Raw genomic sequence first — 24,290 nt, 5'->3', positions numbered from 1 at the left:
TTTTGCGGGAGTTCCCCAAATTGAAATGTAATTATAATTTGGTGAAAAAGCATGTCGTGCCATTCTTTAATTAGTTAAAAAATGTAATCACTGGCAATTTGCTGTGGTATAAGAGAAATAAACACTGGGATGTACTGTTATAGGAAAATAAACACCTTCAGTGTTGTAATAAAGTTCTGCATCACATCACCCCATGTATTTTTTAATGCTGAAGTTTCATTGTCTTCGTAATCTTAGTTTGTGTAGTTTTTTAATTGAGTTTTTATGTAAAAGTTTTGTCTGTATGTATGAATAATGTATATGTATTATTTTCATTTTCTCTTTATTAAGTCTCCTCATGTGAAAGAAAGGCAGTGAGTGTACAAATATCAGATTATGCTGACATTTTCTCTGAGCCAGGAATTATGGAGGATTTTTAGTGAAATGTTTAGAGGCAGTTTGAACCTGTATTTGTTTTGTTTTTTTTGTGTTTCTCTCAAACAGTAATAACCAGGCATGCAGCAGTGCTGTCAGGAAACCTGCCATATCCCTGGCAGACAGCACTGAACTCAGGTAAGAAACATTCTAGAAATGATTTCAGCAATGATATAACCTTTCTCTCAATCTTCACCTAAAGACATTCGCACACACATGCTCAGATACACACGAACACACACACACACACTCAATCACCATCTCATCCAGCCCTCAATTCTCCTCTCCCCACTCTATTAGACCGAGCCCTGTGGGTGCAGAAGAGGGACTGCTCAGATTATTGCTTGCTAAATCCAGCCTCACCTGTCAGTCCATCTCTGAGCGCTGTCCTCTTCCTGCACTTCTCATCCCAATGCCATCACTCCTCTAGTTGATTAGACGCTTGGTGGGAAATCCCTCTAGGCAAAAGGGCTAGAATTAGAGACCTGCTGCTTTTTGCCATGTTAATTAGGCAGCTAAAGACACAGGGTCAATTCTGATGAGACCTTAATAGAAAGACATCTTCATACACATACACCGACACATGCCATCTCACACACATTTATGAAAATCATTTAAAAATGCGTGTTGGGCAGGGTTCTACTGAGCATCATGTATCTGATGGTGGAGACGATCCGGGTGGAAACAGGAGACGACAAGCCGGAGTGGCGGAAGGCTCGAGAGTCCTTCAGAACTGAGCTGGGTGAGTGTGTGTGTGTGTGTGTGTGTGTAAAGTTGACCTTGTAATCTATGATTAACCTGTCTTCCCCATCATAGGTTCCCCACTCTACAACGGGGAGCCTTTCGCCCTTCTCCTCTTCACCATGGTAACCAAGTTCTGCAGCATGAGCGCCCCCCACTTCCCAATGAAGAAAGTGCTGCTGCTGCTGTGGAAGACTGTACTGGTCAGACTCCATCTCACACACACACACACACACACACACACACACACACACACACACACACACACGCACACACTATTCTATTCTATTCTACAATTACTGTTAATACTAGTATCACAAACAACAATAGTCTTTGTTCATATTTTGTTCATACCTTTATTACCATTATGTTCGTAACTTTCATATCAAGAAGCTGCTCAAACTGGTTTACAAGTCACAGGGCTCTATTTTAGTGCAGGTGTTTTCATATTCAGGAGTTTCTTCGTGCTATTTTTGTGATCAGAAATAAACACATTATAAGCACAACAGAGGTTTAAAATCTGCCAGCAGTGGTACTTTCAGTCTTTTGTCTTTTGTCTTTCAGTCTTTTTGTGTATACATTACAGCTTCTTAGGATCATCTTTGTTAGGCAGACATAAGGCATAAGACACCCTGTCCTGTTACTAACAACCTGGTTTTTGAATGTACACTATACACTCATCAGCCTCTTTAAAAGGACCAACCAGTCAGTCATGTGGCAGCAGCGCAGTGCATAAAATCATACGGATACAGGTCAAGAGCTTCAGTTAAATTTTCACATCAAACATCGGAATTGGGAAAAAATATGATCTCTGTAACTGTGGCATGTTTACTGGTGCCAGATGGGCTGATTTGAGTATTTCATAACTGCTGATCTTCTGGGATTTTCACACACAACAGTACCTAAGGTTTACACAGAATGGTGCAAAAAAACATCCAGTGTACGGCAGTTCTGTGGGCAGAAATGCCTTGTAGATGAGAGAGATCAGAGGAGAATGACCAGACTTGTTCAACCTCACTTATAACAGTGGTGAGCTGAAAAGCATCTGAGAACTCGTGACAAACCATGATGCAGATGGGCTACAACAGCAGAAGACCATAAAAGTGTATGAGCAGGCAAAATTCCAGTCATTTCTTCCATTTATGCAATTTCTAATGTAATCTAATCACTTATCTTTATAGAAATATCACTGTACTGAGCCACTGGCACAAACTCTGAGAGGAGCTGATTTGATTTGATATAACAGATAGATATAATAGATGTGATTAGATAGAGGTCTAACCACACCCCTAGACTGTTTTAAACCAAAACATCGTTTGCAGTTAAGCTGTTCCTGTTCCTGGTTGGTTTCTCAAATTCTGGTTGAATTCTCAAATTCTGGACAAAAATACCACATGCACACCTATGCCATGACCTTATGCCTTTATTTGTGCTTACCTAACTTTTGTATGACTAAAATGATCCTGACTTGATGATGGCAGAATTAATGAGGGTTATGACAGATATGGTGACAGATTTTTCCACTGAACTGTATGTGTGTATATGTGTGTATGTGTGTATTTTAGTTCACTCTGGGTGGTTTCGAGGAGCTGCAGGAGATGAAGGTTAAAGGGAGAGAGAAGCTGGGTCTGCCGCCGCTCCCTGAGGACAGTATTAAGGTGGTCCGGAGCATGAGAGCAGCCTCACCCCCAGCCACCGCCATGGAGCTCATTGAACAGCAGCAGCAACAGAAAAGAGGACGCAGGAGTCGCAGGGTATAACACACACACACACACACACACAACAGAATATGTAGGAATTTGCATATGTGTACATATCTGTCAATACATTTTCTATCCCTGGAACACTGAATACAAAACGCATTCTCAAAACCAATATAACACACACGCAACTCAGCAAGCATATGCCTGAGGATTCAACATGAACAAAACTCTCCATGTACTGTAGATCTTTCAGGATAAAGTAGGAACAGGGAATTATTACACCAAACAGATTTTTTTCAAACAGAACACGTTTAAAAAAAATCATGGCTAGTAGATAGTAATTTGTATAATTGAGAGAAAGACACAATTTAGCCATGAAAAAACAACTATTGCTGCAGACCGACAATAATCCATTTTATAATTTAAAAGAATAATGTGGAATAAGTATGCCACGCCACATTAGAGCCCAAAACATTCACACGGTGGCCCTACACTCTTAGGGATAAAAAAGTTTCCATTCAGCACCTTACCTTGAAGGCTTGTTCCTCTGGGGGAACCTCTAAAACACTCTGTTGATTACTACAACAGGAAGTTTCCCTTTCAGAGAGGGTTGCAAATTTTCTCAGTAAACATGTCTAAGAACTACATATTTTCAAAGTAAGAGGCACTAACTTGTTCACTCACCACTAGGTGCTTCAATCAAAACTCTTGAATAACTTTTGAAGATTCCATAAACATTTTTTCTCAGTCCAGTGATTGTATCTTGCACCAAAAAAGCTCATTATGTCAATTTTTTTTATTGGTGCACTGAATTGCATATACATGGAATTGAGGAGAGCAAATCAGATTGTTCAAAATTCTGAAGGTTATGAAGAGAAAAGTGTACAAAAGACATCAGATGCTCCGTATCCTGTGGCCAGAGTGTCAGAAGCTGCAGCTAAATGTTATGATAATTAACAAAATATGACGAAATCTGATAATCTTATACACTAGTAGTGAACACTGCACATTGGCATCAGTTAACTTATGTAGACTCATTATTAGACCTTATGCAAAGTGTAGCACAGTAATTTCAGTTTGATCCAGTCTTGTAAAAATCTTGAAATATGATCTGTGTAGATTGCAAACTACGGAATGCTGAAATTAACTTGAACACCTCTGTGACTCCTGAGTGACAAAGACTAATGTTAAAAGACAATGCAGATTTAGAAAAAAAAATGTATATAAATAAAACATAAAACAAACAACTTTTATATTCAATTTTTAGCAGGTACAATGAATTAACCCTGAAAAGAAAGAGTTTCTTCAGCTCACACACTTTCTGCATGCCTGCTGTGCTGTATATGACATACCAGCATAAGCCTTATACTTACTATACACACACTCACACACCAGCGGCAACATAGCTGCTTTTTTCACACTGCAGCACTAACTGACTTGTCATTTACACATTGCAGTCGCACTGCAGTGCCAGTGCCACGATGTGAGTGAAATCTATTAACATACTGACTGACCTGTCTGCCTCGTATACAGCGTACACAAGAGGACTTTATTCCTGTTAGATCTCATCTTCTCTATCCTTTCAACCCTGCTGTCTCTCTCTGTTCTTTCTCACCCTCTCTCTGTCTGTCTCTCTCTGGCTTTCTCTTATTGCTCATCCCCGTTTCTTCCTTGTGTTCCTACAGAGTGCCTTTGTTGATAGCTTGGAAGGAGACAGTCCCTTTGCCAAGAAGCAGGTCTTTACCCAGATCCCCTTTTGTGTGCATTCTCTCCGTCTTGGGCTGTTGCACTCCTCCTCTGTCCTCCCTCATTCACTGCAGTTTGCTCTTTTGAGTATAAACAAAGGCCTTCAGTAGTAAGAGGTCTTAATAAGCATTAAGGCTTAAGGCTGGCTGAAGTGTGTAGTAAATGTGCCAGACATTAGCTCTCTTTCTGTCTTTGCCTCTGTTCTGTCCTTTACTGTCATGTCTCTCCATCTCCACCTCGTTTTAGGCCTGAAACTCATATACGCCATATATATATACACACACACTAGCAGACTAGCTACCAGAATGGCTTTCTTCATAGGCAGCAGCCGGTCATAGCTGATTCATAGCCACAGCACTACAACCACCTGACCACCACACACGCCCATGCATCACACCTGAGAAAAAAAGAAAAGAAAAAAAAGACACACACACACACCTGTTCCACTAATGCAACCCATGCCTGATGCTTGCTCTGGACTTTGCCATTCATCCATCTGAACAGCACTAGTGATAAGGTACTTGTTGATTTGTTTGTGCCTTTGCTGAATGAAACATGCACCACTGGAATGCACAAAAATGAGTGTGAATTTTTTGCTGAAGTGTGCTGGGCCACAACAAGGGTTCATATTCCTCCCGGAGCTCTATGGATCGGTAAGTCTATGAGATGGACTCTAACCTGAGGAGTTTCAAGAAATAATGAATGTTGTCTGTTAAAAAAATGGATTTCAGAATTGTGGCGTGAGAGAAACCATGATGTGGGAAGGAAAGTGACTCCGTCTGCAGGGACAGTGGCTGTAAATGTCACCCTGATGTTAGTCTCTCTCAGTGTTGTCATGCCACAACTTCATGTACACTGCCAGTCAAAGTTTTCTGAACACCCCATATTAACATGCTAGTTAAACTTTAAACAATGGGCTCATTTTAAATTTGTGAAGGAAAGTATCCAAGAAAGAAATAGGTGATATTTCATTCATCGTTCATCTTCCATCCACTCTTTCTGGTGAAGGTCATGCTGGCAGCAGGCTGAGAAGGTCAGCCCAAACTTCTCTATCCCCAGTGACAGATCCCATCTCCTCCTGAGGGATCCCCAGATGTTCCCCGACCAAGTGTGACATTTAATCTTTCCAGCGGTTCCTGGGTCTGCCCCAAGCAGAGGGCATTCTTGTAAGGTGCCCAAACCACATCAAGTGTCTCCTCTCAAATCGGAGGAACAGCAGCTCTACTCCGAGGTTCTCTTGGATTGATGAGCTCCTCAAACTTGTCATTTTTTATTTTATTGGAAACAATTTATAAATATTTGGAAAAGATCTAGATTTTCATCATTGTAATTAGATATTTATAGCACATGACATATATGTTCTTACAATTGATACTAGTACTGAGAATTTTATATGTAAATTTAACTGGTTCACTGTTCAAATGCCTTTAAGTATTAGGAGCTTAACAGCCTGCCAATTCCATAAAGTCTTCGGTAAAGGGTTTTAAAACATTTGACTGGACGTGTATAATAATTGTCACTATAATGCCAAACTATTTTTCAATAAAAACAAAATACATTTTTTTACATATTGCTCATATGACTATTATGTGAATTTGCTCAACATTATACAAAACCTCAGTTCTAGGTGGTTTGACACACAAAGAGACTCAGCATCAGGGTGTATATAGACCCTTTAGGGTGTATAAAATTGTATGAAGGTGGTGAACACATATCCTTCCTCTCTTACAGCCTCTGGTCAAGCAGGACAGTCTGGACACCTACAACGAGCGGGACCCCTTTAAAAATGATGACGCACGGGACGAGGAAGATGACGCCGAGGATGTGGACAGTGGAATAGAGGGTGAGGTTGACCCTCTCGACCGTGATGTCATCATCCAGCCCCCTCCTCCTCCGCCCCCTCTGCGGCCTCCTACTGAGAGAGTGACCTTCCCTAAAGGGCTACCGTGGGCACCTAAAGTCCGGTGAGGCAGAAACTCCATCTCCACTATCACGCTTTTCTTTCACTGATGTGATAGTGCTTACAGAAAATATAGTTTACCTATTTAACTTATTACTAATGGTTTTCCCTATTTTTTTATTAACCAACTTGTCTGCATTTTATTAATAGCGGTAAAGAGAACATGAGGTAGTAGATGAAACATCTGAATGTTTTGCCTGTTTTTTTTTTTATTAACCAACTTGTCTCCATTTTATTGATAGCGGTAAAGAGAACATGAGCTAGTAGATAAAACAGATCTGAATGATGGTACAAACTCACATTAGTGTATTCTGTCTGCTGAAGACAGGTTTTATCCTGTCACTGTGCCAGCTTTGGAAAGGAGCAACCTTACTGAAGTCTGCACCTGGGACATGAATAATACATGACTGTGTGGGCTGGGAACATAAGAGAGAGAGGATGAGAGAGCAAAAGACATGCAAACAGAAAGAGAGGAGGGATTTGATTCTAATGTGGCTGTGAATACAGTTCTGGTTTTACCAAAAAGCTTGGTTAACAAATATGTTCATCCATGAAATGTAGCTCAGTGAGCTGCACTGCTTGCTTAATGTAGAGAGAGAGAGAGAGAGAGAGAGAGAGCGAGAGAGACAAAGATAGGCAACTGATGAGGCTTTAAGTGTCTAGCATATTAATGAGATATTGTCTGTAAACACCCAATGACACCAACATTCTGAACAGTGGGTCTGGTTTATAGAAAAAAAATGACATGCAGGAGTTGATTTATGATGGGATTTTGTCTTTTTTTGTATCTAAAATATAACAACAACAACAACAACAACAACAAAAAATACATTTTCATTGTAAAGCCACCATCCCCCTCGTGATCCTTTCTGGATTTGCCGTTATATCCCTTAAGATGGGTATTATTAGTATTTTTATTACATCCATATTTACATGTTCTTCATGCTAATTTGGCAAATTAAGAATGAGCAAAGCTTATGTTCACCTGCTGAGGAAGTGGTTATGTAGGAACGCATGAAGAGTATTATGTACAGTGCACCATATTTTCAACCATCAGAAATGGGAATGCAAATCATGTATGACAACCAGTGTTTAGCAGTGACAGATGTACAGAGTCAGCAAATCTGAGTCAGCACATCTGATTGTCGTAATATTCAAATGTGTACTGTGATTTTGCTAGAATCTAGGTGAAGTTAGCTGTATTAAAACTCAAGATACAGACCAAACAAATACAGACCCTGCTTTTAGGGTTCCCTTAACAGCCACGCCCCCAAACCACATGCACATTAGTAGGCTAGAAGACTAGGCTAGAAGACCTGAATGCTAGTCAAGAGAGGCAGAGTAGGGTAGAGACACCATGTTGATCTGATTGGTTGAATGTCAGTGTCTACATCACTACAATATATCTTTCCTCCCATTTACAGAGGAAGCTTAAAAAAGCGTGATTTTTAATTCATTAATAATTTAAAGATTGCCGTATTATAAGAAGAGTAAAACATTTTGGGGTGTGGTATTATTGGAAAATAATCAACATCGGGGTAGTAATGGTATCACACCACCCTGTCGTTAATTATTTTCCTATAACAGTACACCCCTGTTGTGTTTTATTTCTTACTTAACAAAATGGGTTTTTCCTGTGTGGTGTCTGTGTCCCCTATCATTTGGACCCGCCTTCCCTTTTTACAGTTTGCACCCAGGTCATCAGTATCACACTCTCAAGCAATTTTTCCTTCCCTGCAAGAATTCTCATGATGTGCATATACTGCTCATATATGCATCTTTTTGCTCTTTCAGTGTTTAAGAACTATCCTCTTCTCTTTTCTCCTCCACAGAGAGAAAGACATCGAGCATTTTCTAGAGACCAGCAGGAACAAGTTTATCGGCTTCACTCTGGGAAGGTGAGTCTGAGCTTACAGCCTCGCTTAGTTTAACTCCTGCCTGAATGATAGCAGTGTTAATGATGATGACATCAGGCTTTATCCTGACACACTCCAATACTGCATGCTGTAAGCTAGTAAGATGTGCTGCACGAATGCTGGTTCTCATTGCTAAGCTGGTTTTCATTACATTTGCAGTGATACAGAGACCTTGGTTGGGTTGCCCAGACCCATTCATGAGAGCGTGAAGACTCTTAAACAGGTAAGGCAGGTTTGAACAAGTGTTGGCATACAGAATAACAGAAATATTTGCTTATATACATTCTTCTGTATAATATAATATAATTTATAGATTAAAGTCTAAAATTCTAAAACTCTCAGTCATGCTGTTTTATTTATCCTTGCAAATTCCTTTTGAATTTCTTTTGGTACTGGCCATACGAGTTGTACATCAGGGTTACACAGGTCTTCACAGGTCCAACAGGTCTTCACTAAAGCAGTTTTGAGTTAAACGATTAGAGAGGACCTTATACACGTTGCACCAACCAAAGTTACTCTTGGGTATAGCTAAGAATGGTCTAGCTAAGGTGTATCCTGAGCCCATCCCATAAACAGTCTATCTCAGGACACCATGCACAAACACACACACACACACACATTCACACACTAGGCAACTAGGCAGTGGACAATTTAGACTACATGCATGTTTTTGGAGGTGGGAGGAAACCAAAGAACCCAGAGGAAACCCACATGGACATGGCAAGAACATGTAACATGCTGTAGAGACATTAGCCCTGGGGACACTGGAGTGTCAGTACTACCCAGCATCTGTGTTACTAAGCAAAATGGCTTCTGTTACTAGTCAAGTATTAAATTGCTAATTCATGCTACCAGTAATGGAAGATATAAAATGCAAAAGTAATTTTTGCCACAGTGAAATTCAAATACTAAAGACAAACTGACAGCAAAACAGAGCATCTTAATCCCAAATAGATATAAAACAGTGAACATAGAAAATAATAACAGATGCCATAATGTACAAGATGTATAAATTTGGAAACAGAAAATACATGTAAGGAAAAAATAATGAAAAAATAATAGGTGAGGACTGAGAATGGGTGTATTAGTTTAACTAGCGGGAAACCCAATTCTGAAATACTTATTTATTCATCAAAGCAATAACTGAAATTTCCAGAGAACTCTAAATCCAACTTTCTTCTAATTAATACCCTTCTCTGCGTAAACTGACGATGAATTAGGAAATGTTTAGTGATATCACAGAAACAAAATTGAATTTGATTTTTTGTGAAAATTCAGTTGAAGACTGGTGGGTGCAACAGTCCTGACCGTACTTCCAGAAAATTAGCCCAGGCCTAAGAACTGTTTGTGCATCCAGCCCTGCAAGATACCCCAAAAAACTTTAGTTCCAACTATAGAGATAGCTCACCCAACTAATCATGTCTTAGTAATGAATAACGATTATTAGAAACAGATCACTGAAGTTTGTGGGATGGCAGATCTCAGGAGCCGCTTTCGGCTTCTCAGGAGTACCACTAAAATGTAATCAGTACTAGATCAGAACTGTGAGTGACAGATTAATCAGTAGTGGAGTAAAAACCCATAGTCCAGAGTTCAGTGTCTGACCAGCTGCAGTCCAGCGATATGTCTTTATGTTATGTCTGTCACTCATGGACAAGTCTATGCTCCCCTGTCTTCATGGAAATACACTCTTCCTCTCTATCTTTTGCCTTTCTCAGCACAAGTACGTCTCCATCGCCGAAGTACAGATCAAGCGAGAGGAGGAACTGCAGCAGTGCCCCATGACCATGGTAAATGTTCATACAAGCAGTTTTATGCACGTATAGCTGCTAGGATTGTCAGTCTGACTCACCTAATGCTCTGATTGGCTAGGGGGAGGAAGAAGTGGAAGAGACTCCTGCAGAAAGCCTATATGTGGGAATGCTTCCAAGCCTTTCTCAGTATGTGGTGAGTGTTTCCTAACCATTTTACGCTGTGTTAATATATCTGGTGATGGATTACACTACAGTCACAGGGCTGCTCATTGGAAGGAAAAAGAAAGGGTAGATATTTTTATACAGCTCAGTCAAGCCAGATGAATTACTTTAAACGGTGTGTGTAAGAAATAGATATACATCTTCAGAAATTGTGGACCGTCGCCCCAGACTGTCTTGTCATGGGGCAGGGAGATGTGGATTGTTTATGAGGTTTTAAATCACTCAAGCTAGTCAAAGACTGCTTGCTTTCACAGGGCATTTGACTGATATTTGACTGGTATTGCAAAAAAAAAACTGTCATGATTGTAATAGTCGTGACAAGTGTACTGTATACTGTATACCTATAGAAGGACCATAGAAGAGACTGAGAAAAAGATTAGAAAAGATTTTCTCCATCTTGGTTATGTGTGGTATTTATTTATGATCAATCCCAGTTGTAAAGCTGATTACTCTTATACCTGTAATGACTACGTGTAGAATCTGTGTCGGAGTTGCTCACAGCTCACACCATTGTGGATGATAAATTGATGGGACCAAGGACATCCGTTTTTTTATATCCAATTCTGTATATAAGCTTTCACAAAGAAAGAAACAGGATAGAATTAGACCAAGGACAGCCTCCCTGTACATCTACCTCTCAATAAAATCTAGTATGCTTTATATCAGTCGTATTCAAGCTTTTGCCCCATGAGGCCCACTTCCCAGTTTTTGAGAACTTTGTTCCATTTTTGACCATTTTCTGTGAACTAAAAACATTCTCCATTTACCTTGGCAGAAAGTGAGGCCACCAAATCAATGCATCTTTCAAGCACCGTAAGCACTGGCCAGAACATTACTAATGTGAAAAGGGGGAAAGGGCAGGGCTTCCAGAGAGTGTCAGTTAATATTAGAGAGTTCAAAACAATCATGCAATGTTGATTGTCTCATCTGCCATTTTTATTATGAAAAAAGACAGCTCTTTTGGAGTATGTTCCAGCATATTCCAATGTTACAACGTTACAATGCAATCCTATGCTAAAGGTTGGCAGATCTGCTCCAGTCTTTTAAATAGTTATTATTGATATTTTCCATCTCACTTCACTCCCTTCACCTCCCCTGCCCCCAATTCCTACTAAGTTATTACTCATTTGGTATATTACGTATTTACAGAACAAAAATATATGCAGGGTCAGGAACTCTGATGAATTATTTTAATTGCTCTGCTAGATAGTGGGAAATCCAAGGAAGTTCTCTCTGACCAAAGATGGGCCTGTTTTTCTGTGAATCTGTACATCACCAAAACTGTTCTTGCTGTTCCAGTTCATCAGATTAATCTGACAGCAATTCTGGCTTTGTGTACTCATTTATTTTAGCCATTATTCAGAGGATTCTTCACAGGTTTCCACTGTTATGTTTTTAGATTGCCCTGTTGAAGCTTCTTCTCGCTGCAGCTCCAACCTCTAAGGCCAAGACCGACTCCATCAACATCCTGGCTGATGTTCTTCCTGAGGAGATGCCGTACGTGCACACACGCACACACACACACACACACACACACACACTGCGGAGCACAGAGACATGGTGCATGTTTTCTAAAAAAAATATCAAAATAACACTGTTTAATAACTTGTGTATGTGATGCATGTGCTGGAAACAGCATCACTGTCCTCCAGAGTATGAAGCTGGGCATTGATGTGAACAGACACAAGGAGATCATTGTCAAGGCCATTTCTGCGCTGCTGCTCCTCTTGCTGAAGCACTTCAAACTTAACCATATATACCAGGTCAGAAACATTCTCTCTCTCGCTCTCTCTCTCTCTCCCCTTCTCTCTGTCTCTGAAATTTCCACTCTCCCCGTCTTTTCTATTTTCTGGTTCATTTCTTTTTTTTTTTCCCTCTCGCCTCCTGCGGCTAACCGATCCTGTGCAGTGCTGATAGGCACACAGTCAAGCTGACATTCAGCTCTAGCAGTGACAGAAGTGAGAGGGAGATAAATGAATATCAGCTCCTCTGATGAAGGGCACATCTCTCATATTCTTCAGTGAGGGGATTTAGGTCCTATTTTCAGGAAGCTTATATCCCCCCGTTATACACTGGCTGCAGCAGAGACGATTATACGCTGCCTTCTTCACCTGGCCTGATATAGCTCTCCGGTCTTACCAGATCTGAGCCATCCAACATGAAACACCTCTGCAATGGGAACATGAGAATTATGATGAAAAATAGACGTGGATGGAAAAGAAAAAGACTGAGAGAGCACAGAATGTTCTGGGTTGTGATTTGCATAGTCTTGTCAGTATGCTTCAGTCTAATCCTCTATGATATGAGAGATTTTTTCCCCCATTTTTTCTCATGATAATTGGAGTGTTCTGTGTAGTGAGTTACAGAAATTAGATGGACTTATGCCATCTACTGGTAGAGAATAAAAGAGACAGTGAAGAGAAAGGTCCAGGTTTGGTGTGATCTTTAGTGCAATGATTGTCAGCTTGTTTTTGTCTCAGGACCTACATTTATCATTAAGTTACAAGCCAAAAGCAACGTAGCAACATTAATTTGTGGAATAGGCTATGTCTTCATGAACTGAAACAGGAAATGTGCAACAAAAGCTAAAGCAACATTCAAACATATAAGTTTAAATCCTGACAGCCCCAAAACTAGACACTCCTTTACTAATGATTTGGTAATATCCTGCGTAATATCCTGCCTCCAGCATCCCAGAGCATACAGAGCTCTAGTCTAAGAGCATATTTTATAATACATACTTTATGCTTAGTTTCAAATCATAGATTAGCAAATTCAAGTACTACATTACTAATCAGCCCCAGGCCTAGTGAAATGCAGAATGGCATAGCTTTTTCTATGTTTTCCAACCAGAATAATAGTAGAATTTAGAATAATAGAATAATATTTAATAATAGTGTGATATACATTTCTATTAAAATTACAAATGCTGGCAAGAGACAAACATGTAAAGCCTGTGCTTCTGAAAAGTTTTAGATAAAGTTTGATAAATGTCGGGTTTATTAGGTGAGCTAATGACTATTTCTATTGTCCTGCATAGTTTGAGTATGTGTCCCAACACCTGGTGTTTGCCAACTGCATCCCTCTCATCCTCAAGTTCTTCAACCAAAACATCATGTCTTACATCAGTGCTAAAAACAGGTAGGCCATGTTTAGGCCTACGCTTCTCTGTGATCAAACATTTGCCAATAATGTCTGTGTGTTTAATACATATATAATCAGTGTGCATTGCACCATGTGTTCTGACTGCAGTATCTGTGTGCTGGATTTCCCTCACTGTGTGGTCCATGAGATGCCTGAACTCACTGCTGAAAGCCTGGTAATGCCAACACTCCATAGATTCTTTCTCAGTGCTGTTCATTTGTAAAGTTGTCTAATCAGGCATAATCAGGTGTGTGCGTGTATTGACAGGAAGCTGGAGACAATAATCAGTTCTGCTGGCGGAATCTGTTCTCGTGCATCAACCTTCTGCGGATCCTCAACAAACTCACCAAGTGGAAGCACTCCAGAACCATGGTGAGAGATGAAACAATGCATCAAGATGACAAAAATCATGTGCATGAGGCTCTCTTAAGCCTGCTTTAAGCCACCCAGTTCAACTTGTCAGATAATTCTCAAAGCCTTCATATTTTCACTTAGTTGTGATAGACCAGTGAAAAACATTAGTGCTTGGCATTGTGGAGTTTGGTGTCATGTATTTCGATGCTGTTGGAAGCTCACTTTGCACTCCTCTCCAGATGCTGGTGGTGTTTAAGTCTGCTCCAATCCTGAAGAGGGCACTGAAGGTCAAGCAAGCCATGATGCAGCTTTATGTCCTCAAGCTCCTCAAGATTCAGACCAAATACCTGGGCCGCCAGTGGAGGAAAAGTAACATGAAGACCATGTCAGCAATTTACCAGAAGGTCCGGCATCGGCTTAATGATGACTGGGCTTATGGGAATGGTAAGAACCATAGTGTTCTCAGACAGCTTTTCTGAAAAGTACATACTTACTGGTATTTCTCAATTCGTATGAGTATGTATACGAGCTATCATAGGTTATCATAGTAGTATATAGATAGTATACGTACATATAAATATATAAACATACTGTATTTATATTTTTAAATGTATTAAATGTATTAATTGTATATTTTTAAATATTTACTAATATTATATAGAATAGGTTACAAGTATCTCAGCTTCAAGCAGCAGTCATAAAATTTGCTTGCCGAAAAAGTCAATTCACCTGAATGGGAAGAAATGCAGAACAAACCTTGGAAGTATAAGCCAACATAAAACAAGATCATGGACTGTGCTCTCTTCTAAAAAAAATGATTTTCAAAATTATGTCCCAAGACTAGGAATAGGCCTAGTTAAGCAGGTCTGGATTTTCAATCTGGATTTCAAAACAGATGTCAAAAGTCTTATAGTGGACAGGATTAGTACCCAACATCAGAATTTCTGTTTTGTCAGAATTTAGAAGGAAGTTTCTATTTCTCCAAGCTTTCATACCTTTTACTTCTCCAATTTTGTGCACCTGTGCTGCTAAATAGGGCCAAACTGAGAAATATAATATAATCATGTAGAAGTGAAACATTGTGTTTGAAAATTACACATTCGATGGACATGATATAAAGGGGCGAGTAATACATGATCTAAAACAGAATCTTCTAGCACACCATGTTGCAGTTTTTAGGCTCTGAAGAATCTCAATTTATGCTAACAAACTGATAATTGTCTTTCAAATAAGATCTAACAGAACCAGTTTAGCTAGTAAGGATTCTGTATAATAATGCTTCTGAAAACCAGAAGGAAAAATATCATGATTGTTATTACTACAGTGATCTACAACTTTCTCCAAAATCTTAGATAGAAAAGTCACGTTGGAGATTGGATGGTAATTGGAAAGATAGGAGGGGTCAGGATGTGGTTTCTCAAGTAGTGGTTTAAGAACAGCTAGCCCAAGCCCAATGACAAATTATTTTGTTTAGTAATGGCTCCACACTAATGATCATGAGTCTGAGAAATCATCGATAGTAAGGTCTGGAGGAATTTGAGAACCAAGCCATAGCCAAATATTTTGTTAATTTTGATACTCTGTTAAATAAAATGTGGAACTGCATATTATTTATTTTTTTTGCCTCACTTTATTCTTAATGCTGGTTATAAGTCATAGCTAGCTAGACAATATTACCACTATCTTCCCACCAAAATTACATTACACAGTGACTGCCCATAATTTTTTATTCTGAATTTTGCACCACCCTAGTGATGTGAAAATCCAGTGTGACCTCTGTTTCAGATCAGATTGAGGACAGATCAGGTTAAAACCCATAAATTGTCAACAGTAGAAATGTATTTTTTTTATTATTATTATGAAAAAGCAGGCAGCAGCTCTTAACTCTTCCGCATTATATTATTGTCAGACTAAAGCAAACCTTTAAAATGAACTGATATCCCTCTCTCTCCTTATCTGGGTCAGATATTGATGCACGGCCGTGGGACTTTCAGGCAGAGGAATGTGCGTTGCGCGAGAGCATTGAGAAGTTCAATGCACGGCGGTACGATAAGAACCAGAACAGTGAGTTTGTCCCGGTGGATAACTGCCTGCAGAGTGTGCTAGGTCAGCGAGTCGAGCTGCCCGAGGACTTCCACTACAGCTATGAGATGTGGCTGGAAAGAGAGGTCTTCTCTCAGCCCATCCAATGGGAAGGCCTGCTGCAAGCCCAGTGATGCAACAAGATGTTAACTGGAACTAGACTGATACAACCTGTTCACAAGCATCCCACATGTACACACACACATGCAGACAGAGCACATGTGCCAGTTCTATTCTTCCTGTAAATGAATGCTTGTAAATAGAGATATCTTCAAAAACAATGTATGGGTTGTGACATGGTAACCTGTTTCATTTGTGAAACACCATCCACTCACGTGTACTCCTGACGAAAATATGAAAGACAACATATCCTCCAGTTCAACCTTTACATTGTATACAAACGACCATTTAAAATATGAATACAGTAGAAGTACGTATTATAAGTACGTCCTACAAAAAGCGTGAAGGTATTTATTTATTTATCTATTCTTTTCAAATTTTCTCAGTCTGGAACTGCTGATAAAACTTTTATTTTTGATGCATATTCCCTTATGTATATAAAACAAAAAGAATGCATGTTGTCAAGCTAAAGAGACCTGGTTAAAAAAAAAAAAAAAAAAAAAAAAGCTCAACATGGCAACCATAAGCATTATTCATGTGTCAGCAGGACCGGAAGAACTGGTCCTTAAAGATTCCTTCCAGAGACTGCTGCTGTTTCTCACTTCCTGCATGGCGTCTCTCACTCAGTGTACTAGAGGAATGTCCTTGAGAAAGTCACGCTTCTTTTTGTATGTCAGATGTCAGCGCTTCTTATCATACTGTATACTTAGAATGAGCTCTAACAGCACAACAAAAAAGCACAGAAGTGTCCTTGGTGAATAGCATCACCCTCTTTACAAATAGCAAGGTTCCAACATAATGGTGCTGCTTTTTAACACAATTTTATGACATGTCCTCTGTCTCTTTTTTTTTTCTTCTTCTTTTTTTCCCCCCACTCCCTGTTTCACCTCTCTCTCATTGCACTCACTTTGTCATGATTAAATGACACTAAAGACGAGTCTTTGTTTTAATACTGAAATTAATAACTTTGTTGTTAAATACTGAATTGTTCAACTGAGAGAGGGTTTTGTATGATTCATTTCTGAAATGGTTTTCTATGCTGATTATTTTTATTGTTTTGTTAAAAATCATCAAAATACATACATTTTGTGTCTGGACATCTGTACCAATAATAATTGTAGACCAATACAAGTTTCGATTCTTTGTTTTAAAAAAAAAAAAAAAAAAATACAATTTTACTGTATAGCATATGAGAATATGAAGAGCCTCCCAGCAAATGTTTCAAACTGTTGTGGAACATATTTTAATCTTTTAATCAGCTGCACCTATTTGTTGTGTGTTACTTATTCTCTGATATCACTGTCGCAGAATGTAAAAGTCTGATCTTAAGATGTAATGTAATTATTTCTGTTCTTCTGAGCTCAAAACAATCCATTACATGCTTTGACTGATGCCTCTGTACAGAGATATGGATCCAAAATAAGGGAGCAATACCATTTAGTGGCTGCACAAAATGGATATTGTAATTATATTGCTACATATTGCACTTGCAATATGCCTTAATATATTAAAACACATTGCTATGAACTTATTGAACCCATGGCTAATGACTGGTCTACATTATTCTAACCAAAATTATTTGTTTGCTGCATCGTTTAAAAGCTGAGATTCCCTGACAACTTTCATTTGAAACATCTAAAATTGGTCACAGAAACAAATTATAATGATTTAGTAAAGGATTTATTTGCATATTTTGCATATTACTTCCTAATGTAGTAATGTAGGGTCCTTGGAGGACTAGTGGTTAGGCCACAGTGCTCTCACTGCTGTAGCCCGGGTTCGATTCCTGGCCAGGGAACCAACTCCAGCCACTGGGGTTGTGTGCAACAGTATGCGCTCAGTGCCGTCCCAAGCCTCGATAAAAATGGGGAAGGGCATCTGGTGTAAAAGCTGTGCCAAATCAATTACACAGACCAGTGATCCACTGTGGCGATACCTAACAGGAGCAGCTGAAAGAGGAACAACAACTTCCTTTGGTGATGTCAGCATTGCAAGGGCCAATGCTGTGATTTTGTAGCCCTAGAGAACACCATGACATAAACTGCTCTGCTAAATTTGACCTTGGTAGCAAAATGTGAAAAAATCTGCTTAGTCCAGATGTTTTCAATACATGACAATAATGTTACAGAGGAACACTTTAATTTCACATTAGTCATAACTACACAGACTGGGAAGACAGTGTCATGTCACTCCAGTGAAAAGGTTTCATTAGACCACATTAGAAACTCAAGACTGGTGATCAAATGACTGGATTATGTTGAGATTCTGTGAAGGAGAATAGCAAATGGCTATATACCTGAGCAGGAGAGCGAGTTGGTAGATGAAAGCACTCTTCAAATGGTGTTTTGCAAAAAGAATTGATTCTTTTAATGGTTCTTATAAGTGAGCAGACTGAACTGATATGAAAATAAACTAGTGCTTTCTGTACCTGTAGATAATTGACTGATATGTATTAATAGAAATTTGGGTGTAAATTGTAAATGTAGTAAAAGAAATTCTGTGCACGACACTGCTTCACGTAAAAGCTAATTTCTCCTCGACACTTAGACAGTAAGGATGACAGAAAGGCAGGGTCAGATATGTGTCCAGACTGACTGTTCTAAGCCAGGAGTGTCTAATCTTATTCACAAAGGGCTGGTGTGGGTGCAGGTTTTCATTCCTATCAAGCAGGAGCCACACCTGATTCCACCTGTTTAATCAGTTGATCTTGGCTTTCAGTAGACTCAGGTGTGGCTTCTGCTTGATAGGAATGAAAACCTGCACCCACATCGGCCCTTTCCGAATAAGATTGCACATCCCTGAGCTAAGCAAACCATTATATCCTGTCCTAATGATTTAATGTCTGCCTGGATAGCCGTCAATAATTATGTTTTCAGGTACATAATCATAGGCAAAAATGTCTTCTTGTCTCCTGGGTCTAAGTCTAGGTACTCTTGTACAGGGATTCAAATGATACCAGGTAGTATTACCTTCCACTTGCACCGCTGTCAGCATTGCTCTTACCACTGTGTATGGACCTTCTCGTCTGGGCTCATTCCACTTTTGTCTGAACACTCTTAGGTATACCTTATCTCCAGGAACTAGTGGACATGGCACCTCTGCATCTTCTCTTGGCTCTCTGCTTTGTTCCTGTGAACAAATAGCTTCATGTATTGCAGTTAGTTGACGCATGTAAGCTCTCAGCTCAATTTGCAACTTCTCCAGAGGTGGTCCATCATAAGGACCTCCCAAATATGGTACAGGCATGGTTCGACCCGTAAGCATTTCATGCGGTGACAGATTAGTGATTCTATTGGTCTGCATGCGATAACTCATCAGTGCAAGAGGTAAAGGATCAACCCAATTCAGTTTTGTGTCAGCACAGATCTTATTAAGTTTAGCCTTTAGAGTACCATTCACCCTATCTACCATTCCTTGAGACTTTCACTGTCCTCTGAACAAATGCTGAACCATTATCAGAACTTATCTGAGATGGTATGCCAAACCTAGGAATCACTGCTCTTGTCAAGAATTTAATTACTGTTCCTGCAGCCTGATCTTTTGATGGTACAGCTTCTACCCATCTACTAAACCTACATCTATTATTACCGACAAGTACCTCTTCCCCCCTACACTTCTCACCATGTCTAAATAGTCTATCACCAGATGTTTGAATGGTCCTTCTGGTACTGATATGTGCCCTATTGGTGCTGATGTTCCCTTCCTAATGTTATTTTGTGCAAAAACTTCACATTCACAAAAATTATCCACCATAGCCTGTAGATATGGAGACCAATAACCCTGTTGTTTTATTTTTCATAATACCTCCCTCCTTCTGCAGTGGTCAAAACCATGAGCATCTGAAATCAACACAGTGAGAAGTGCTGTGGGTGCAATTATAAGTCCTTCATGTGAGTGCCATATACCATTTACATCTCTAGTAGCACCCCTCTGATGCCACACTGAACTTGGATGCATCATAGCTGAAATCAGTTGAACTATTTGTTCAGCATGTTGGATGGGTGTCCCATCACTTTTCTTAAATCCTCTCTGCTTCCAGACAGCCCCAAATAAATGACAAACACTATGAGCATAAGTAGAGTCAGTATATGTATTTGCAACTTGACCTTCTGCAACATGCTGCAGTAAGAGCTTTCAATTCAGCCACCTGAGCAGAGCACGGTTGCTTACAATGCTGTGAAATCATCGTCACAAAGTCCTCATTTTGTCTTTTCACCACTGAAAACTCTGCATGATTGCCCAAATGATCTCTGAAACATGAACGATCCACAAAATATTCAACATCTGCTTCTGGAATGGGTGAGGACTCTGTCTGGTCAAAGTCTAGCCAGTAAAAGCCAGTGAGTTTGCTACACAATCATGAGGCTGTCCTTCGTGTTCTAAGGGAACCATGTCAGCTGGATTTGCTGTAGTGCAGCACTTAATAGTGATGTCTGGGTACGTCAAGAGAGATGAGTAGGCTAAGCACCTTGCCTGAGTTAGAACTAATCTCCCTTGTTCTAATAATTCCACTACACTGGATGTGTGTAAATGATCACTGGATAACCCATAGTCACAGTAGATGCTTTTTGCTATGCATACTATAGGGCAGCTAGTCCCTGTTGGTACCATGGAGGATATCCCTGTACTACACTATCCAGTTTAGTGCTGTAGTATGCAATAGGCTGTTTCTTTCTACCACTGCATGTTTCCTGCATTAGCACTGCTGATGCATATCCATCTGCTCTGTTAGCTACATACAGATGAAATGGTTTAGTATAGTCTGGAGTGGCTAAAGCTGGTGCAGCCTGAAGCTCCTTTTTCAATGATTCAAAAGCTAACAGTGCTTCACTGTTCCACACTATTGTTGAGTGCAAATTCTGATGTCCTGCGTTATAATTGCCCTCAAAGGTGCACTTTTAATTGCATAGTCCTCTATCCAGTCAGAACTAAATCCTGTCATTCCTAAAAAGGTCATCATTTGCCCTACTGTCTGTGGTTACTGATACCCTCTAGCTGAGCTGGTGCAATTGCCTTAGTTCTGTATGCAATTAATCTCCCTGAACACTCCCTGAATACTTGTGGCTGGCAGTACTGTAGCTTAGTTTTAGATGCCTTATGTCCCCCTAGGGCTAATTTAGTAAGTACCTTAATGGAAGCTGTATGGCATTGTTCCAAGGAGGCGGAGCAAATCAGCAGATCATCTACATATTGCAATAATGTGCTATCTATCATAAGATCTTCCAAATCAGCCCTAACAACTTGATTTACCACACGTCGTGAGTGTTTGAAACCTTGAGGAAGTCTTGTGTATGTGTATTGCTTTCCAGCATATGTAAAGGCAAATAAATGCCTACTTTCTACATGGGAAGGTGAGAGGTATAATTTGGACTTACACATGTGTAAGTGGCTCCAGTGTCTACCATCATGGGTGTTAGTTTGAACTCTATTTTAACCTGCGACATAGGTTCTTGATCAGCATCAGTTGTTAGAATTGGAAGCTGACCCTCCCCAGTAGGATTTTCTGGGCACGCCTAGTACCCTTGATTAGGCCCACCCCATGGGTTCACTGGGCCTTGTGGAGATTGTCGATAGGGCTAGACCCAACCAACCCCTTCACCATCAGGTTGCTGTTGCCATGGATTGGTGGGGCAATCACGCCTGTTATGTCCAGGTTGTCCACATCCCCAGCATACCCCTCAAGGACCAGAAGTGGGTCCTCCTCTTCCTCGTTGTCCTCTTGGTGGTAGCCTTCTTTGCCAGTTCTTGTTATTTGGCTGCTGGTAGACATTAATAATTGGCACTGTAGGCTGTTGTGAAACTACAGGCGCAGCTGGCACACTTGGCTGAACAGCAGGTGGTGGAGGTGGTGGTGCATTCAGAGGAGCCATCACTGCTGATGAAACTTCCTCCACTTGGTCTTTGTCTTTATCTTTATCTTTCACAGGTGCTTGGACCTTTTTCTTATTTTTGTTTGTCAGCTCTTCAAGCTGCAGTTGTGCCAGTTTTCTTTGTAGTTCTCTTTCTTGATTCTTGAGCTTTTGTTCATTCGTTCTTTATTGTTCAACCACATGAGTCACATGGTCACAGAATTCCTTGTGCGGTTTAGAATGTAGGCCAACCACATCTTCTAGCTTGGCTTTTACAAATGGTGGCATAGCATCCATTATTGCCGTTCTGAACAATGATGACATCACAGGATCTGCCTCTGAATCCCTTTCCAGTTCTTGTCTCCATCTTTTTAGTTGTCTCTGCACATAGGTGGTGGGATTTTCTGTCTCTCCCAGTTGTTCCCCTTTCAGAGATTTAGGGTCTATACGAGATGGATACTCTGCCCTCAGTGTTTGCCATAGGTGTGGACGATATTGATCAAGCTGAGTTCCATCCATTGCTGGAGAATTCACTGCTCTTTGTAAGTTAGCAGCTATGAGGATCTCTTTCATTCTTGACCCTCCTAAAATTTTGGCAAGGAGTGCTTTGATGTCTCCAACTGCGACCAGCTTGCCCATTGTCTCTTCTTCAAACACCTTAATCCACTACCCAGCTCCTTCATGGATGTCAGGGAGATGGGTAATCAGCCCATCGAGATCTCGCATAGCCCAGGGTACATAGTGCCCTCTAGCACTCTTAACCAGAATAGGTAATTAAAGGTGACTGTTATATCTTTGTGGCGCATGTATGTTTTCACTTGGTCTGAGCTGTCTTCCTCCTTCACCTCGTGACCATGTTTCTGCATCATCATCATCCTCCCTGTAACTCGCTTACACTCACCCTCATTGCACCTTTTAGAGCCTGTGGAATATCTTCTCTTGTTTAGTTTCTCCACTTCATCCAAGTACTTTTCTGCCTGTTCTATTATTGTACTTACTCTTTCCTTCAATTTTTTCATCTCTTTTAACAACTCCTCCTGTTCTTTTGGGTTATCTGCAGGAAGAATTTGCTCCTATTCTTCAAAGTATTCCCTTACATCAGGATATAATGCATAACTATCTACAGCCTGTTCCCTTGGTTTCTGTCTGCATTGTTTTTTGCCTTCAGTAATTTTGTGGACTGCTTTAGGTGAGCAAGTGGTGGGAGGTTCCCCATTTTCGTCTTCCTCCATGTCTATTTTCCCTTCTACTTGAACTGTTCCTTTAATTATTGGAAGCTGGTTTTTTGGAGGTGCATAAGGCAGTGGTTCACTGAAAGTTTTTCTCATCTTCTCTTCTGTCTTCTTATTGTCCTGTTTCATGCTTTTCCAAGAATTTTCTCCTTCTGCTTTAAAGTATGTAATTACTTTAAGTTCTTTCCCTCTCTTTTCCTCTCTCCCTTTACTTTTGTCTTTGGCTTTGTAGTTCTTTATCAATGTTTCCATTTCCTCACACAGAGACACATCAAATGTTCCCTCCTCTGGCCACTGTGTTTTCTTGTTTTTATTTCTCTTTCTCCACTTCTTTGAGCACTTCTCTATATGTTCTTTACACAAGGGATATCTGGCTTTCAACAACTCTATAGGTGTCGATGCCATGATTGGTTCCTGTATTCTGTTTCTGCCTGTTGCCAACATCCTTGGAGATGATTCACTATTATAGTCCCGAATAAAAGTCACTAAGATTTGTCTTAAAGTCAACCCTTCTACAGTCTTAGGTTCATGTGTTTCAGTAGTACTTTTTGCTGAAAGCCAAGTAACTTTTCTTAAGACCATGGACACCTCAATTTCAGGGTTATTCAACTGTCTCCCAGTTACTCCTTTGCCTCTTTCAAAGCCTTGTAGTTCTCCCCAGTCAAGGTAAATATTTACAGGCAATGGTATTATTATCCAATGTAACTGATTTGACTCAGCTAGCTCTAGCTCCTATAATGTGTCATCTAAGATAGATGCCTTCCACTTTCTTCCCATTATTCCTTCCCAATCTACATACGGCCACTCCTCACTTACTTCCTCTAGATTTCTAAACTGTGTTATACTTCTTAACAGTGAATTTTTCTTCTCTTCAGTCAAAGGATACCTTCTACCTAATAATTCCTCATATTGATTCTCTTTCAAAAAATGTGTTCTGATTCCCTTTGCCTCTTGTAATATACTCACTATCCTCTGTTCCCTATTTTCTTCTTGAAGATTCATTCATTCTAAAGAAAAGAACTTACACAAAACTCTCTGTTTTAATTTCCTCAC

At 40.0% G+C, this 24,290-nt stretch overlaps 1 protein-coding gene across 2 annotated transcripts in view; it reads left to right on the top strand.

The window, feature by feature from the left end:
* Nucleotides 1-17,683, top strand: part of strip2 (striatin interacting protein 2) — a 38,228-nt gene extending 20,545 nt beyond the window's left edge. The window contains exons 6-22 of one of the 2 annotated variants that reach the window (XM_026923721.3): nucleotides 484-552; nucleotides 1,050-1,156; nucleotides 1,231-1,358; nucleotides 2,721-2,909; nucleotides 4,544-4,594; nucleotides 6,336-6,568; nucleotides 8,397-8,462; nucleotides 8,640-8,703; nucleotides 10,199-10,270; nucleotides 10,353-10,427; nucleotides 11,856-11,953; nucleotides 12,093-12,219; nucleotides 13,497-13,597; nucleotides 13,709-13,775; nucleotides 13,868-13,972; nucleotides 14,194-14,398; nucleotides 15,920-17,683. In XM_026923721.3, coding sequence (XP_026779522.1) covers nucleotides 484-552; nucleotides 1,050-1,156; nucleotides 1,231-1,358; nucleotides 2,721-2,909; nucleotides 4,544-4,594; nucleotides 6,336-6,568; nucleotides 8,397-8,462; nucleotides 8,640-8,703; nucleotides 10,199-10,270; nucleotides 10,353-10,427; nucleotides 11,856-11,953; nucleotides 12,093-12,219; nucleotides 13,497-13,597; nucleotides 13,709-13,775; nucleotides 13,868-13,972; nucleotides 14,194-14,398; nucleotides 15,920-16,170 — 2,008 coding nt within the window. In that variant the 3' untranslated portion in view covers nucleotides 16,171-17,683. The remainder of the gene's footprint in view (nucleotides 1-483; nucleotides 553-1,049; nucleotides 1,157-1,230; nucleotides 1,359-2,720; nucleotides 2,910-4,543; nucleotides 4,595-6,335; nucleotides 6,569-8,396; nucleotides 8,463-8,639; nucleotides 8,704-10,198; nucleotides 10,271-10,352; nucleotides 10,428-11,855; nucleotides 11,954-12,092; nucleotides 12,220-13,496; nucleotides 13,598-13,708; nucleotides 13,776-13,867; nucleotides 13,973-14,193; nucleotides 14,399-15,919) is intronic. The other variant, XM_026923724.3, reaches the window with a different exon arrangement.
* The last annotated feature ends 6,607 nt before the right edge of the window (nucleotides 17,684-24,290 follow it).

Source organism: Pangasianodon hypophthalmus, chromosome 18 (genome assembly GCF_027358585.1).
Source record: "Pangasianodon hypophthalmus isolate fPanHyp1 chromosome 18, fPanHyp1.pri, whole genome shotgun sequence".
Classification (NCBI taxonomy): domain Eukaryota; kingdom Metazoa; phylum Chordata; class Actinopteri; order Siluriformes; family Pangasiidae; genus Pangasianodon; species Pangasianodon hypophthalmus.
The sequence above is the reverse complement of the archived record's forward strand: the minus strand, read 5'-3'. Positions and strand labels throughout refer to the sequence as shown.